At 51.9% G+C, this 13401-nt stretch overlaps 2 protein-coding genes across 8 annotated transcripts; both read left to right on the plus strand.

Annotated features, from left to right (window-relative positions):
* The first annotated feature begins 2665 nt into the window (after positions 1–2665).
* On the plus strand, positions 2666–4249 carry S100a14 (S100 calcium binding protein A14). 2 transcript variants are annotated; one of them, XM_074048062.1, is made up of 4 exons: positions 2666–2732; positions 3080–3208; positions 3673–3819; positions 4025–4249. In XM_074048062.1, the coding sequence occupies exons 2-4, from the start codon at positions 3179–3181 to the stop codon at positions 4160–4162; spliced, it is 315 nt and encodes a 104-aa protein (XP_073904163.1). In that variant the 5' UTR covers positions 2666–2732; positions 3080–3178; the 3' UTR covers positions 4163–4249. The 2 variants fall into 2 exon arrangements, with proteins under 2 accessions (XP_073904163.1, XP_020021726.1); XM_020166137.2 differs by having other exon boundaries at positions 2676–2732; positions 3097–3208.
* A 1694-nt stretch (positions 4250–5943) lies between these two features.
* On the plus strand, positions 5944–13057 carry S100a16 (S100 calcium binding protein A16). 6 transcript variants are annotated; one of them, XM_074048064.1, is made up of 4 exons: positions 5944–6138; positions 9679–9754; positions 11866–12044; positions 12304–13057. In XM_074048064.1, the coding sequence occupies exons 3-4, from the start codon at positions 11892–11894 to the stop codon at positions 12460–12462; spliced, it is 312 nt and encodes a 103-aa protein (XP_073904165.1). In that variant the 5' UTR covers positions 5944–6138; positions 9679–9754; positions 11866–11891; the 3' UTR covers positions 12463–13057. The 6 variants fall into 6 exon arrangements, with proteins under 6 accessions (XP_073904165.1, XP_020021718.1, XP_073904166.1 ...); XM_020166129.2 differs by lacking the exon at positions 9679–9754 and having other exon boundaries at positions 5947–6138; XM_074048065.1 differs by lacking the exons at positions 5944–6138; positions 9679–9754 and adding an exon at positions 6755–6896.
* The last annotated feature ends 344 nt before the right edge of the window (positions 13058–13401 follow it).

Raw genomic sequence — 13401 nt, forward strand, 5'->3', positions numbered from 1 at the left:
ATAGTTCAAGATACCCTATCTCGAAAAAAATAACCATCACAAAAAAAAAGAGCTAGTGGGCTGGTGGAGTAGCTCAAGGTATATGCCTGACTTTCAAACCCTAATACTGAAAAAAAAAAAAGAAATGGTTGAAGGGTTGGAGGTGTGACATAGGTGGTACAGCACTTACCTAGCAAGCATAAGGTCCTACGTTCAAACCCTGGTAACTCCAGTAAAAATAAATAAATAAATAAATAAATAAATGGTTGATGAGTGAAAAATACAGAAATCTGGGGCAGGTGAGGTGACTCCTACCTCACTAGGTGACTTCTGGGACTCGGCTATATGGTTCTGCCTCCCAGTTTTTCCAGTTTTCCTCCTATCATGTCTGGAGCTGGTCCTCTGGATGATGATAGCAGTGAACATGTCTCAAGGGTTTACTACAGCTGGGCATATGCTCACATCTGTATTCCTGGCTACTTGGGAGGCAGAGATCCAGAGTATGGCAGTTTGAGACCAGCTGGGAATAAAAGTGAGATCCCATCTCCATCAGTAATCTGGGGGGGTTTACGTGGTAGAGTGCCTGCCTAGCAAACTCAAGGCCCTGAGTTTAAACCCCAGTACCACAAAAGTGAAAAGAAAAAACAAAACAAAAACCTGGGTATGGTATGTAGCTGTCATCCCAGCTACATAGGAGGAATAAATAGGAGGATTGTGGTCCAGGCAAAAACGAGGAACACTATCTGCAAAATAACTAAAGCAAAAAAGGGCTGAGGGCATGGCTTACATGGTAGAGTGCCTGCTTAGCAAGTTGGAGGTCTTGAGTTCAAACCCCAGTATTGCCGAAGGGGAAGTGGGGGAAGGGCACACCATGTGTTAGGCACAGGGCTAAACATTTTACCTATATTATCTTAGATAATTCTCACTGCCCTTTAAGTAGTATTTTTAAGTCTTGTACAAAAGATGAGGAAACATTTTTTAGAGTGGTTTAGTTACAAAAACAAGAGCTGCTGGAGCTAAGTGCAATGGCTCAGATCAGTAATCCTGGTACTTGGGAGGTAGAGACAGAAGAATCAGGAGTTATAGGATTGTGTGTGCTACACTGTCTCAAACAAACAAAGTAGCTGGAACTGGGTTGAAATTTCAGGGCCTCTAATTTATGGGGGTAGGGCTGTGGAGTGGAGGGGAGTCTTTGCTGGTGTGCATTTGGGAACACTAGACCTTCCTCTGCACCTTCCTCCACAGCAGGGCTGATGCAGAAAGAGGAGGGACTGGGAAGGTGCTGCTCGAGGATGGTGGGGCGAAGGTGCAGTGATGTTTCAGGGAGCAGCACTTGGTGCACAGCTCTGCAGCTGTTGCTGTCCTTCTGGGGCTGAGGGGCATGTGGTTCACACAACTTGCCACGAGAGAGAGCAGGGGTAGGGCAGCGATGTAGGGCTGCTTCCTAGGGCTGTCATTGCTGTACCTAAAGGTGTCCACATGGGGCAGAGAGCAGTCCAGGGCAGTTAGGCTGAGACAAGCTCCCCATTACACACAATGGAAGGGTCCCTGATGGAGACCTCCCATCCAAGGCCCCCAGAGTCCTCAGTGGGACCCCAGGCTGAGGGACACTTAGAAAATTCCTGATATGGAGAACTCCTCAGAAAAGTCCCCAGATTGAAGTCTTTCAGAGGAGCTCTCAGAATGACACCCTCTAATTGAAACCAAAAGTATAGGAGAGCCCTAGAAGGTGACATGGGGACATACACTCTGATTTTAGAGTTTAGGGAAGGATCCTTTGCTCCTGGGCCTCACCCTATCCTTGATGACCCCATGCTGACTCCACTGCCCTTCCTTCTACCCTGTCCCCATGAGTTTATGTTCCAGGCCTCTGTGCCTGGGCAGGTGCGGAAGGTCACTTAGGTTGGGCTCAGTCTCAGGAAGTACAGTGTAGGCTCCCTGGGGTGACATCTTGGGTATTGGATTGGAGAGCAGGTACTGAGGTGTAGTTGCTAGGTCAGGGAAGACTTGGGACTCTGAGGGAGGGAGGAGATGCAGCCCAACCAGTTTGGAGAGGTCGTTAGCTGCCAGGTAACTCATTTGGGCTTTGCACATGTGCGCTCTGGGCGTCTGCTGGGAGTGTCAGGAAGTCAGGTCAACATGCTCTGTGTGGCTTCCTCGCTTTCTACCAGGTTGCCCTTCTTTGGTTCTTCCTCCTTACCGCTTCATTCATCTGTCTGCCATCAGTCTGGGCTCTGCATCTGGATAGGCTTGACCGTTACTATCCAAATTGACCTTGGTTAGAAGGAGAGAGAGAGAGAGAGAGAGAGAGAACGAGAGAACAGATTCTCATCAGCCCCCTCCTTGGACCTCTTCCAAGTCCCTTATTCTAAGGCAGATCCCTCTCTGCTTATCTGCCTCACAATTCCTCCAGGCACTTCTGCCTCCCAGGCGAGACCCCTTTGCCTGTAAACCTCTCATCCTCCCTTCTCAAGCTTCCTTCCCTTCTCTCCCTGATTCTGCATGCTGATCTGGGAGCCAGGGGCATCCCAACCCAAGCCCTCCATGGCTCCCTCCTCATGGCATGGGTGGGGACAGGCTCTGGCCAATGGAGGGTGGGGCTCACACAGCTGGCTCACAGCCCAGGCGGCTGCAATAGCAGGGGTGGCTGAGGCATGAGGCCCAGCCCGCTGTCTCCCCTCCCTTCCCCCAGGTATAAGAGCTGAGCTCAGGTGAGCTGGCTCCTCCTGTCCTGTCTCAGCAGCTGCCAGCAGGTAAGGAAACTCAGGGCTTTTCATCTAGACAGTCTGCCCCTGTCCAGGGAGCAACCTGTGCCCATCTTTCTTGGAGTCTTCCAGGGGCTGGGGGACTGGGTCCTGGAGCTTGGGGTATGTGTGTTTCGAGTGAAGTGGGTGGCTGGAGGAGGTGGGAGGAATAAGGTTGAGATGAGGCCCAAGAGATTCCCTTTAAAAGGATTGGCCTGGGGACCTGGAGCCTTAGCTCCTGGAATTTGGGCAGAAATTGAGACTGTGGAATTGACTCCATCCCACTGGGTAAAAGATCTTAGGTGGTGCCAAAGGTGGCCATGGAGAAAGAATGATGAATTTTCCCCTCACTTCAGGCCTCCCCTTCCTCTAGGCAGATCATGAGCCATCAGCTCCTCTGGGGCAGGTTGTAGGACAACAAAACTCTCATCAAAGGACCAAGTGCATCAGGCACCATGGGACAGTGTCGGTCAGCCAACGCTGAGGTGGGCCCATTCACCTGGCCTTTTTGTTCACATACTCCCTTCTTCCACCCTGAGGTTCTATGTCTCCTACTGACTTTTGCCCCTTACCTTGGTCTTGTCCTACCTCCAGACCTTGCCAATGAAACCTGAACCCCCCCCTTCCTGATCCCCACACTCAGGGTGATGCAGATGGAGTCCTGGGAAGAGGATGTCTGGGCACATGCTGGGACCTGTCCTGCCTGAGCCTGGGGGAGGTGGGAAGGGAATTCTTGCCCAACCTGTGGCTCAGGGCAGAGGCTGTTGTGGCCTAGAGGCCAGGGTGGGTGTGAGGGAGAGGGGCTGGATTCTGGGCTCTGGAGTGGGCAGAGGCCTATATGTACCTTCTAGCTGTCTTCTGCCCAGTTGGCTTTGCCAACGCTCCTGGTACCACAGGTGTCCTGGGGTGGTGGTGCCTCCCTGATGTGAGTCATGTCTCCTGCCCTCAGGATGCCCAGGAATTCAGTGATGTGGAGAGGGCCATTGAGACCCTCATCAAGAACTTCCACCAGTACTCGGTGGAGGGTGGGAAGGAGACGCTGACTGCCTCTGAACTACGGGACCTGGTCACCCAGCAGCTGCCCCACCTCATGCCGGTACTGAGGGAGTGGACCCCACCCCATCTAGTCCCCTGACTTCCCAAACCCATGCTTCAAGGCCCCACCCACACTGGCACAGGCAACCCCCATCCCTGCCCCCTTGACAGTGCAGTAGGCTCCAGTCCTACTGTTGGCCTTCAGCCAGGGTGGGGTGGGAAGATCTGAAGGTGCTGCCTTGCTGAGCTGTGGTATCTTCCCTCAGAGCAACTGTGGGCTGGAAGAGAAAATTGCCAACCTGGGCAACTGTAACGACTCTAAACTGGAGTTTGGGAGCTTCTGGGAGCTGATTGGAGAAGCAGCCAAGAGTGTGAAGCTGGAGAGTCCTGTCCCAGGGAGTTGAAAACCTCCCTGTGAAATTCTTGGGGAGATGTTGGGGGAGAGGGGACCTTAGAGACCGTGACCCCAAAATAAAACTTCTTTCCACCAACTCCCTATCCCCAGCCTGCACCTCTCCTCATCTCTGCAAGACTCAGATTCATAACGGCCTTCCCCAGGGACTCTGAGCACTCCATCCAGGGTGCTCCAGGGGTGCCCTGTGGAGAGCTCATGGGTCCAGGAGTCTGCAGCCCAGGGAAGCTGAGGGGATGGATTGGGACTGGGGAGAACAAGAGGATGCCGGAGAGATAGGATGGTAGTGGGGGAAGGGCAGATAGGAGCTGGGCTGTGGAAAATGATTTAAAGAATGGGGCTGGGAATATGGCTGGATATTTGGTACTAAAAAGGGTCTCTGAGAATTACCCCTCCCAATCTCCAATCTAAACTAAGTCTGTACTGTCTCATCCCAGCTCTGTCTCATTCTCTTCCTTAGGACTGTCTCTGGGCAAGGGCAGATTGGGGAGCAGGGTTGGGGGAAGAGGCTGAAGAGGGAGTGACTTTGGGGTGAGAGAACCAGCTGGGTACTTGGGCATTTACAGAATGATGGTTGTTTTGTATCATTTGATTAATAAAAAAATGGAAAACCTAAAAGAGATTGTCTTGATTGGACACTCCCCCTGCCCCAAGGTTAATGGGTGAGGGGTTTTTGGGGTTAAATGATAGAGTCAGTGGTGGGTGGGACATACAGGGTTGGAGTGGTTGATAGTAGATGGGATTAGGTGTTCACTTTTTCCCATGGACTTGGGTTGAGGGTGGTACCAGGGCTAAAATGTGGGGGACCTAGTCCTCTCTGAAGATCAGGCTCTCGCTTGCTAGTGGGCTGGCTCTCAGATAGGAGATGAAGGCACATGTGCACACGTGGGGAAAACATGAACCTAGGTGTCCTGGGGCCCAGCCCACTAATGGCAAGGGAAATGGGGGCTGAGAAATAGGCTGACTAACCTGGGTTTGAATCCCAACTCTTCCACTTACTTTTTTTTTTTTGCTTTACTGGGGTTTGAACTCAGGGTCTCATGCTCGCTAGGCGCTCTACCACTTGAACCACTCCATCATCTTGGAAACTTTGGACATGCTCTTATCTTTCCTGATCTGTAAAATGGGGATGTGGCTATTCCTTCCCTCGAAGGAGTGTTGGGAGGGTGATGTGGCTCCCTGCTACTTGAAATACTTGTCAGAGGCACTGTGAGTGCCAGAAATAGAAGTCACTGTGGAGGTGGGTGACAAGGTCTTCTGTGGTTTTGGCTGTGGCCCCATTAAAGAGAGGTCAAGCTGGTCAGCTTCCTTGGCTACCTGAGGGAAAGGTGAGGGGTGAGAATTGCTCCTGTGCTGTGCATGAAGGATCTTGGGGATGGGTCTCAGGAGAGCTCAGAATGCCAGAACTACAGGGAGGATACTAGAACCAGCTTCTGGTTTCTGGTGCCTGTTTTCTGACTGAAGCCATCAGAAATCAGCTATTCCTCCTGAAATCCTAGTAGCAAGGAAGTTTCTGTGGTCAGTTAGACTGGCCTGGAATGGTAACTGAACTTGTCTGTTAGGGGGCCCCTGAAACTGGGCTCTCAGTGACCCAGGTGAGAAGGCAGGTGACAGTCCTTCCCTTCCTTTCTCCACCTTGTCAGGTTTTGCTCAGCCCTGTAGGGTTAGGAGGGTGGGGTGGAGGGGAGTGCCAGCTTCTACCACTCCCTCTGGGATGGGGATAGAGGGGTATTAAAAAAGGTGTATATCTCTTTAACAAGGGCCCAACCCCAGGGCCAAGTCAAGAGGGAGCTCAGTCACTAACTCCCCACCAAGCCAGCTCAGCCAGGCAGGGCCGGGAGGGAGTAGGATAAATTCTGGGAGTGCAGCAGGGAGGAGTCCTGGCTGAGCTGAGCTGGGGAGCTGCTTGGCAGTGCCAGAGCCCAGGCCCCAGAGCCCTGCTGGAGAGAAGGTGGACGGAGAAGGCAGGTGAGCACCCCAGGCTAGCCCAGGAGGTCTGGGGCTGCCAGAGGGATCCTGCAGACTTGGGAGGCCAAGAGAAGGGGCAGTGAAGGGGGCCTGGGGAGGGGGACCTGCCAGAGAAGGTGCAGATTTTGTTAATTATGAACTTGGGAATGAGGAGTCCTGGTGAAGTTGGGGACTGGATGAGGCCTCTAGAGGAGTGGATGGGCTAGTAAGACCCCCCTCCCCGGCCCAGCAGCTGACTGGGCTCATCTCCAGGGCCTAGGACACTGGGCAGAGCAGTCCGGAGCCTTGCCCACAGCTGTTTAGTCCTCTCAAACAGAAAAACATAAGTGTGTGTTGGTAGGGGCTGCGGTTGTCAGACCCTGAACGTAGGCCTCACTGGGCTCTAGGAGTTGTGTCCTGGGAAAGGTAATGAGGTCCAGGAAGAACCAGGAAGGGCCCAGGGAGCCCAAGAACCCAGAAAGAGGAGGCAGTGGCTGAGGTGGCCTCTCGCTCTACCTGAGGATCCAGGGCCAGACAGGTCCTGGTCCCAGATGCAGGCCCCATTGTATTTGGGTGCTGTTCCTTGGGAGTGGCCTGGGTGAGGCCCTGGGGAAGCCTGGGAGCTTCCCAGGAGAGGGAGAGTGTGAGGGAAAGGGAAAGGAGCCTAACCTAGAGCCCAGCTTCTCCACTTCAGGACCCAGACAGGTCCTGGCTTGATTTGCTTTGCTTTGCAGAACTACCTGCACTATAGGAGCATTTTCCTGCCCAGCCGAGTTGAGGTAGGGGCAAGGCCAGGGGCTATGGGGAGGTGGGCTCAGCCTTCCTCACAGACTAGAAAAGAGCTCTCTGAGTGTTGGGGAGGCCAGGGGCAGCTGTGTGTGTGTGTGTGTGTGTGTGTGTGTGTGTGTGTGTGTATCTACAACAAACTTCAACTTTACTTGTTTGGAAAAAATTTCAGAGAAGTCTGAAAGCAAAGCAGGTGGAGGTAAATGGGTTACCCAAACAGAGCGGATCAGGAATGACAGAATTTCTTGATCTGTGTGAATTTGTCATTGGTAGGGTATTTGGAAAAGAGATATCCTCTGATAGAAGAGAGAAACTCTTTCTTCAGTTTCTAGTTACCCACTGAAAACTCAAGAACTTGTACTAATGATGAAAAGAATTTCAAAGTAATCCTTGAAGGAGGCACACAAGATAGCAGTCCAGCATATATTTATTTAGTGTAGGAAGACAAAACAAGGAGAAAGGTAAGGGGAAAATAAGGTAGTACCTTCTGACAAACAGAAGATGGGAGCTGAGGCTCAATGGGCAGTTTTCATCCCAGGGTGTCTTTGTCCCCTAGTTGGCCTGGGGGTGTCCAGTTAGTCACCTAGCAACTTTCCAATTATCCTGTTTGATACCATCACCCAAGCATGGAGACAGTGGGGCTGAGTTGGCCTTATAATCAAAGGGTCTTGAGACATGGGTATCTATTCTTTTGGTCTTCTTTAGCTACTCTTTCTGGTCACAGATTTATAAAAACCAGGCACTTCCTATCTCAGACTCAATTGTTCATCTAAGCGAGAAGGGAGCATGATAGAAGGAATGCAGGTCTGTCTGGTTTTTTTCCTTTTGGTGGGACTGGGGTTTGAACTCAGGGCTTCGTGCTTGTGACTTTGAGTCACACCTCCAGCCCATTTTGCTCTGGCTATTTTGGAGATAAAGTCTCTAGAAATATTTTTGCCTGGGGGCTGGCCTCAAACCTTGATTCTCCTGATCTCAGTCTCCCAAGTTGGTAGGATTACAGGTGTGAGCCACCAGCACCTGGCTGGTCTGTTCATTTTTGAACAGCTGATTCAATTCCTTGCTATTCTAGTGATTTTTCAGCCTTAGTTCCTAGTTCTGTCTTAGGTCCTGCTTCTTCTTCTTCTTCTTCTTCTTCTTCTTCTTATTTTGGTATGTTTTCTAATTTCCCTGTCTCCTTACCCTAGCTCTTCTTCTCCCCCTCCATTCATTCATTTGTGAATGAGATAACATGAGTACTGTGAGGGCAGATAGGGGTGAGGTAGGAGCTCCTGTGTGAACCATTAGCCTTGGTAACTGGGGATAGAGCATATGAGGGAGCAGAGTAGGCCTGTTGAGCCTGGAGAGATTCATTTGAAACATTCTTGCAAATAGAACCAGTTCAGTTCAGATTGTACTTTCCCTGAATATTGAAGGCAGTTGGAACAAATAAATGAATTAATAAGGGAATTACTGAATGACTGAGAGAATGAATGCATTACTGAACAAGTAAGTAAATGAAAGAGTGAATAAATCAGGCAGCAAGTGAATTAGTAAGCAAATGAACGGTGAATAAATGAGGGAATGAATTTGAAGTAGAGGGAAGGGACGCAGAGAATGCCAAAATTAGGTTTGAAAATGGGCTGGGCTCTGGAGAGGACATTGAGTAGGAGGGATAGGAGTCTGAGGACACATTTTAACACTTGGAAACAAAGTGTGTTTGATAGGGGAAGAGAAGGTAAACTTTGAAGGGTGTGGCGGCTCCAGACTGGGGAGGTGGGGGGGGGTTAGCAGGCACTTGGAGGGGGTGGGGCCCAGAACCTGGGGGTGGGAGGGTGGGGCTGGAGTGGCTGGGATCCAGGGGGATGGTGTCAGGGCAATTTGGGTTTTAGAGAAGTCAGCAAGCTGTGCTCAGGTGGGCGGGGGTGGGGGTGGGAGCCTCCTGGTTGCTCAATGATGAATCAGCCAAGGAGAGGACAATGAAAACATTGGGGGAGGGGTGGGAGCCCTGAGGTGAGAGGCCCTTTGGAATACCAGTGGTCCCCTCATTCTAGCTTTTTTAGAAGACTCCAATATACATTGAGCACCCCCTTCTTAGGCCAAGACCTGCCCTTGGCAAAGTCAATGCAGGAAGTACCTCCTGGCTGACATGCCTAGAAAGGGGTGCCCCCTCCTCCATGCCCAGAGGTCCTCAAGCCTGGCTGGTTGAGATGATGAAGCTGCTGGAAGAACAGATGTCTGTGCATGGGTGGGGTGGCAGAGCCTGTCTCTTGGCCTCCAGGGTAGGGTGGAAGAAGGACAGTAATGACACCTGACTGGCCCACTCTGATAGTCTGCCTTCAGAAAAAGCTTCAGAAAAGCACTTGTCCAGATGATTATCAGAGTTGTCCATTTTAGAAGAAGAAGGTAGGGAGGAGGTGGATTCCTGGGAGGAGGGGCTGGGAAAGAAAGCTCAGAGAAGGACACTGAAGCTACCTCTCTGGGTTGCCCAGCACTCCGGAGGCAGCTGAATCGCTCATCTGTGTCTTGCCTGCTGCAAGAGGCCAGGTAGGGGTTGAGCATGGAATTGAGGAAGGGCAGGAGTAGACTCCTCTGGTGGGAGAAATAAGACTTTGAGAAGGCAGATGGAGGAGAAGTGGGCTGGCCCTCAGGGCAAGAAACAGAGGTACATCACTGAAAACACCCATTTCTTTTTGGCAGCACTGGGAATTTGAACTAGTACCTCCTGCTTACTAGGCAGTCACTCTACCACTTGAGCCATTTCCCTAGCCCTTTTTTGCTTTTGTTATTTTTTAATAGGGTCTTGTGTTTTTGCCTGGCCCAGCCTTGGACTGCAATCTTCCTACCTTTGCCTCCCGAATAGCTGAGATTACAGGTGTGCAATATTATATCTAGCTAAAATACCTATTTCTTCCCTTTCTTTCTCCTTGCCTGTTCTGCACAGGTCTCCTCACTCAGGATGCAGATCTAGAGTGGTTAGGGGGTGAGAGGTCTCAAATTTTCTCTCTACTGCCATGGCTTGTTTGGGAGAGGGCTTGGTACAATCCTTCCTGAAATGGATACAGTTTCTAGGTTCCCCAGCAACACTGGCTGTGGGCTTGGGCCACCTCAATCCTACCCAAGGGCAGTAGAGCAGATACATCATGGGTTGAAAAATTTTCTTTCTCCTTATTTGTAGATGTTAGAGAATCTGTGTGAATGTCTTACAAAGGCACAAACATTGAACCACACAGTTACACACTTAACGAATAGAGAGTATGGAAAGAAATAAGTTTCCTGTAATCCCTGTCATCCTTCTAGCCACAGACCAGAGTGGTCAGGCAGGGAGGGAAGACAGGATTTCCCACCAGAGACACCCTAGCCTGACCCCTCTTCCTCTCAAGTCTCCTTCCTTCTTGCATCCTGTCCTACCTCCTGTTTTAGAAAAAGCTTACATCCTTCCTTTAGGAAAAGCTTAGAAAGATGGAGAGCTGGCATCAGAGCTGAAAGGAGATGGTACAATTATATATTTCCTTTGAGCAAGGCCCTGGGCCAGGTAATGTGGGCTGGGGGAGTCAGAGAGATTTAAAAAGGAGGGTGGTTATATATCCATAAGAGAATTGTCCCCATGTATATGAATCTTGGTGTTTGGTTCAGGAAACACAGCAGTTGCATGTCAGAAATACTATTCTTGCCTCAAGGAATAGACCAGAGCCAGAAGAGACAGTGACCAAACCAGTTAGTGGCCCCAGCCAATGCTGGCACAAGTGAAGACAGACACATCAGTGGGAGTCCAGGAGGAGTGCACTGAGGTCAGGGGTCAAGGCAGGCTTCCTGTGGAAGGCACGGTTTGGGCAGGGCCAGAGTGATGGGCAGGCTTCAGCTAGGTGGAGAGTACTGGGCAACCATCTTGGGAATAGGAATGGCAAGGAGCGGGATTAGAATGCAAGTGGGAGGGGCAGGAGACTGTGGTGGGGCCTGGTGAAGACACCTCCCTTCCAAATCAGACCATGGGTGCGCAGGCCTGTGTGGTGACTGTGTCTCTGCTGTGTCCACCTCCCCTTGCTGCGACCTGCTGGGTGAGGGCGGCTGGAGCTCATTCTTGGGCTTGAGGGTGGGAGGGGAGTCTGATTTGCCGGGGTTGACTTGGGGGGGCTCTGGGCATGGGCGGCGACTCACAGAGTAGATCCGCCTGTTCCCCTCATATCCTGTTATTCAGAAGGCTATATCCGCTTGGAATGTGAGTGTCTTTTGTCTTGGGGTGAGGGGGTGACGCATGTAGCTGGTGCCAGGCAGCAGCAGTGTCCAGAGTCAGTCTCCAGCTGGAGCAGAACTGGGCCTGGCTCCTTCTTAGGTAATGGGGTGGGGGTATCCTTGGGTCCTGCTGTATATATCAGGGGTGAATATAGGGGAGAAGCTAGCAGTGCGTGGCAGGGAGGGAGAAGCTGCACAAAATCTGATTTTTGGATCAGGACCTTGTCCTTTCTTGGAGATGGGCAACTGAATTCATTGGAGCCTGCAGAAGGGACTTGTGGGGGGTGGTGGGGGTGGGTTGCGGGAGAGCCTAGGTGCATACTTCCTGCTTTGTTGCCTCTCAGCAAGTCCTGGGGATGGGAGACAGAAGCCCTGTCCCCATCTGCCTTGGTTTTCCCCATCAGTTCTTAGCTGTGCTCAACTCCACGGTATGGGCCTTGGGTTGGATGCATGGTGTGCAGCAGGATGGGGAAGACTGGGCAGTTACCCTCCTCCTCTCCCCATGGGAGCCTCTAGCTCTTCTAGGGCTCTGACAGGGGTGCCTGGGGCTGAGGAAGGACCTGGAGAACCTGTCCAGGCAGTTGGGCTGGGTAACACCGGATTAGAGGAGTGCATAGCTCTCATTCTAAGGCCTGCCCCAGCACCCACTGCACTCCCCTCCCTTTGCCTCCTCCCTTCACAAGAGGATGAGCAGCTTGGGGGTACTGGGGACTCATGGGGTCTCTTCCCATCTCCCTTCTTCATGATGCCCAGGCCCTGTGAGGTGCTGAGCCAGTGAGATGGCTGACAGCTACACGGAGCTGGAGAAGGCAGTCGTCGTCCTGGTGGAAAACTTCTACAAATATGTGTCTAAGCACAGCTTGGTGAAGAACAAAATCAGCAAGAGCAGCTTCCGCAAGATGCTCCAGAAGGAGCTGAACCACATGCTGACGGTGCGGCTCCCACCCGTAGGCCTGGTTTCTCCCCACCTGCCCCACTGAGGCCTCTGCTCTTTCAGTCACTCCCTCCAAAGCCCCTTCCCATCCCCCACGGGCCTCTGTCTTCTCAAAGTGCCCAGGCCTAGCCAGTGCAGACTGCATTTTCCAAGGGTAAACACTGCCAAGCTCTATTCTGGAACTCTGTTTAGAGTCCTGTCTGGGGATTTTCTGGGGCTGTCGCCTTCAACATCACTGACCCCTCTTTCCTCTGCAGGACACGGGCAATCGGAAGGCTGCCGACAAGCTCATTCAGAACCTGGATGCCAACCATGATGGGCGCATCAGCTTTGATGAGTACTGGACCATGATAGGCGGCATCACCAGCCCTATCGCCAACCTTGTCCGCCAGCAGGAACAGCAAGGCAGCTGCTAGAGGTCCCCCTCTCATTACCACTTCCAGGCCCTGACCCAGACCCTGGCCTGGGTGCCTTTCCCAGGCTCTCTCCTCAGCCTCTTGTGCCCTCCCAGCCCCTTTCTTCCCTTGTCCTGCCACACCTGCTCCTGACCCTTGCTGAACAGCAGAGAGGAGATGTCAGGGTCCTTTTGTGAGTGTCTCAGTTTAGGGGTGCTTCCCTGAGGGTCTCAGTCCTTGGAGCAGGCAGGCCTTAGGGCCCCTCTGTGAGCTCTCAGTGCTGTTTGGGAACCCTAAGAGTTTTCTCGCCTGTTCAGTCCATTTCCTTCCAAAGTTGTATGCTCCCGTCTGATTCTGGGTCTGTCCTGGTCTCCAGAGGTCAGCTTGTTGCTTGAAGTCTCCCTGTTTTTTAGTAGCAGCAGCAACAGCAGCAGCAGCAGTTGCCCCATCCTCACCCCTGCTCCGCAGCCCCTCAGCTGGGTGGGAAAGCACTTCCAGGGCCTCCCTTCCAGCTGCCTCTGTCTGGGAATGAGCTAAGCTGGGTTGAACCCCCTCCCTCAGCTCAGCCACTGAAATAATGACAATAAAAGCTGGATTCAGAGTTTGTACCCCCTAACCCAGTCCCTTTGTGATGGTCATTAAACCCTTCACACCCTGGGAAACTTCTCCTGCCTTGGCAATCTTTGAACTGGACTCTGAGGCCTGGAGGAATCTCACAGGAAAACAACTCCAGAGGCAGAGCAAGAACTCTTAGATCCCAGAAGGTGCTGTCAGTCCTGGGTCAGAAGCTCCCCCTCCCCACCCCTTCTTGTTCTATGAAGGACCAGAGGCCACATGGCACTGTCATAACCCAGACTCCAACTCAAATTCAACTTCCAAACACGTGATCGGTCTCATTCAGTTCTCATTGCAATTCTACGAGATGGGCTATGACTCTCAATCTCAAGCCATAAATAGCAC

The sequence above is a fragment of the Castor canadensis genome, chromosome 11, assembly GCF_047511655.1.
Source record: "Castor canadensis chromosome 11, mCasCan1.hap1v2, whole genome shotgun sequence".
Classification (NCBI taxonomy): domain Eukaryota; kingdom Metazoa; phylum Chordata; class Mammalia; order Rodentia; family Castoridae; genus Castor; species Castor canadensis.

What these genes read in the sequence shown, in the direction of transcription:
- S100a14 (XM_074048062.1), top strand. Translation starts at nt 3,179, where the DNA reads ATGGGACAGTGTCGGTCAGCCAACGCTGAG. An exon ending in GTCGGTCAGCCAACGCTGAG is followed by an intron (nt 3,209 to 3,672) that starts GTGGGCCCATTC and finishes TCCTGCCCTCAG; the next exon opens with GATGCCCAGGAATTCAGTGA. An exon ending in AGCTGCCCCACCTCATGCCG is followed by an intron (nt 3,820 to 4,024) that starts GTACTGAGGGAG and finishes ATCTTCCCTCAG; the next exon opens with AGCAACTGTGGGCTGGAAGA.
- S100a16 (XM_074048064.1), top strand. Translation starts at nt 11,892, where the DNA reads ATGGCTGACAGCTACACGGAGCTGGAGAAGGCAGTCGTCGTCCTGGTG. An exon ending in AGCTGAACCACATGCTGACG is followed by an intron (nt 12,045 to 12,303) that starts GTGCGGCTCCCA and finishes TTTCCTCTGCAG; the next exon opens with GACACGGGCAATCGGAAGGC.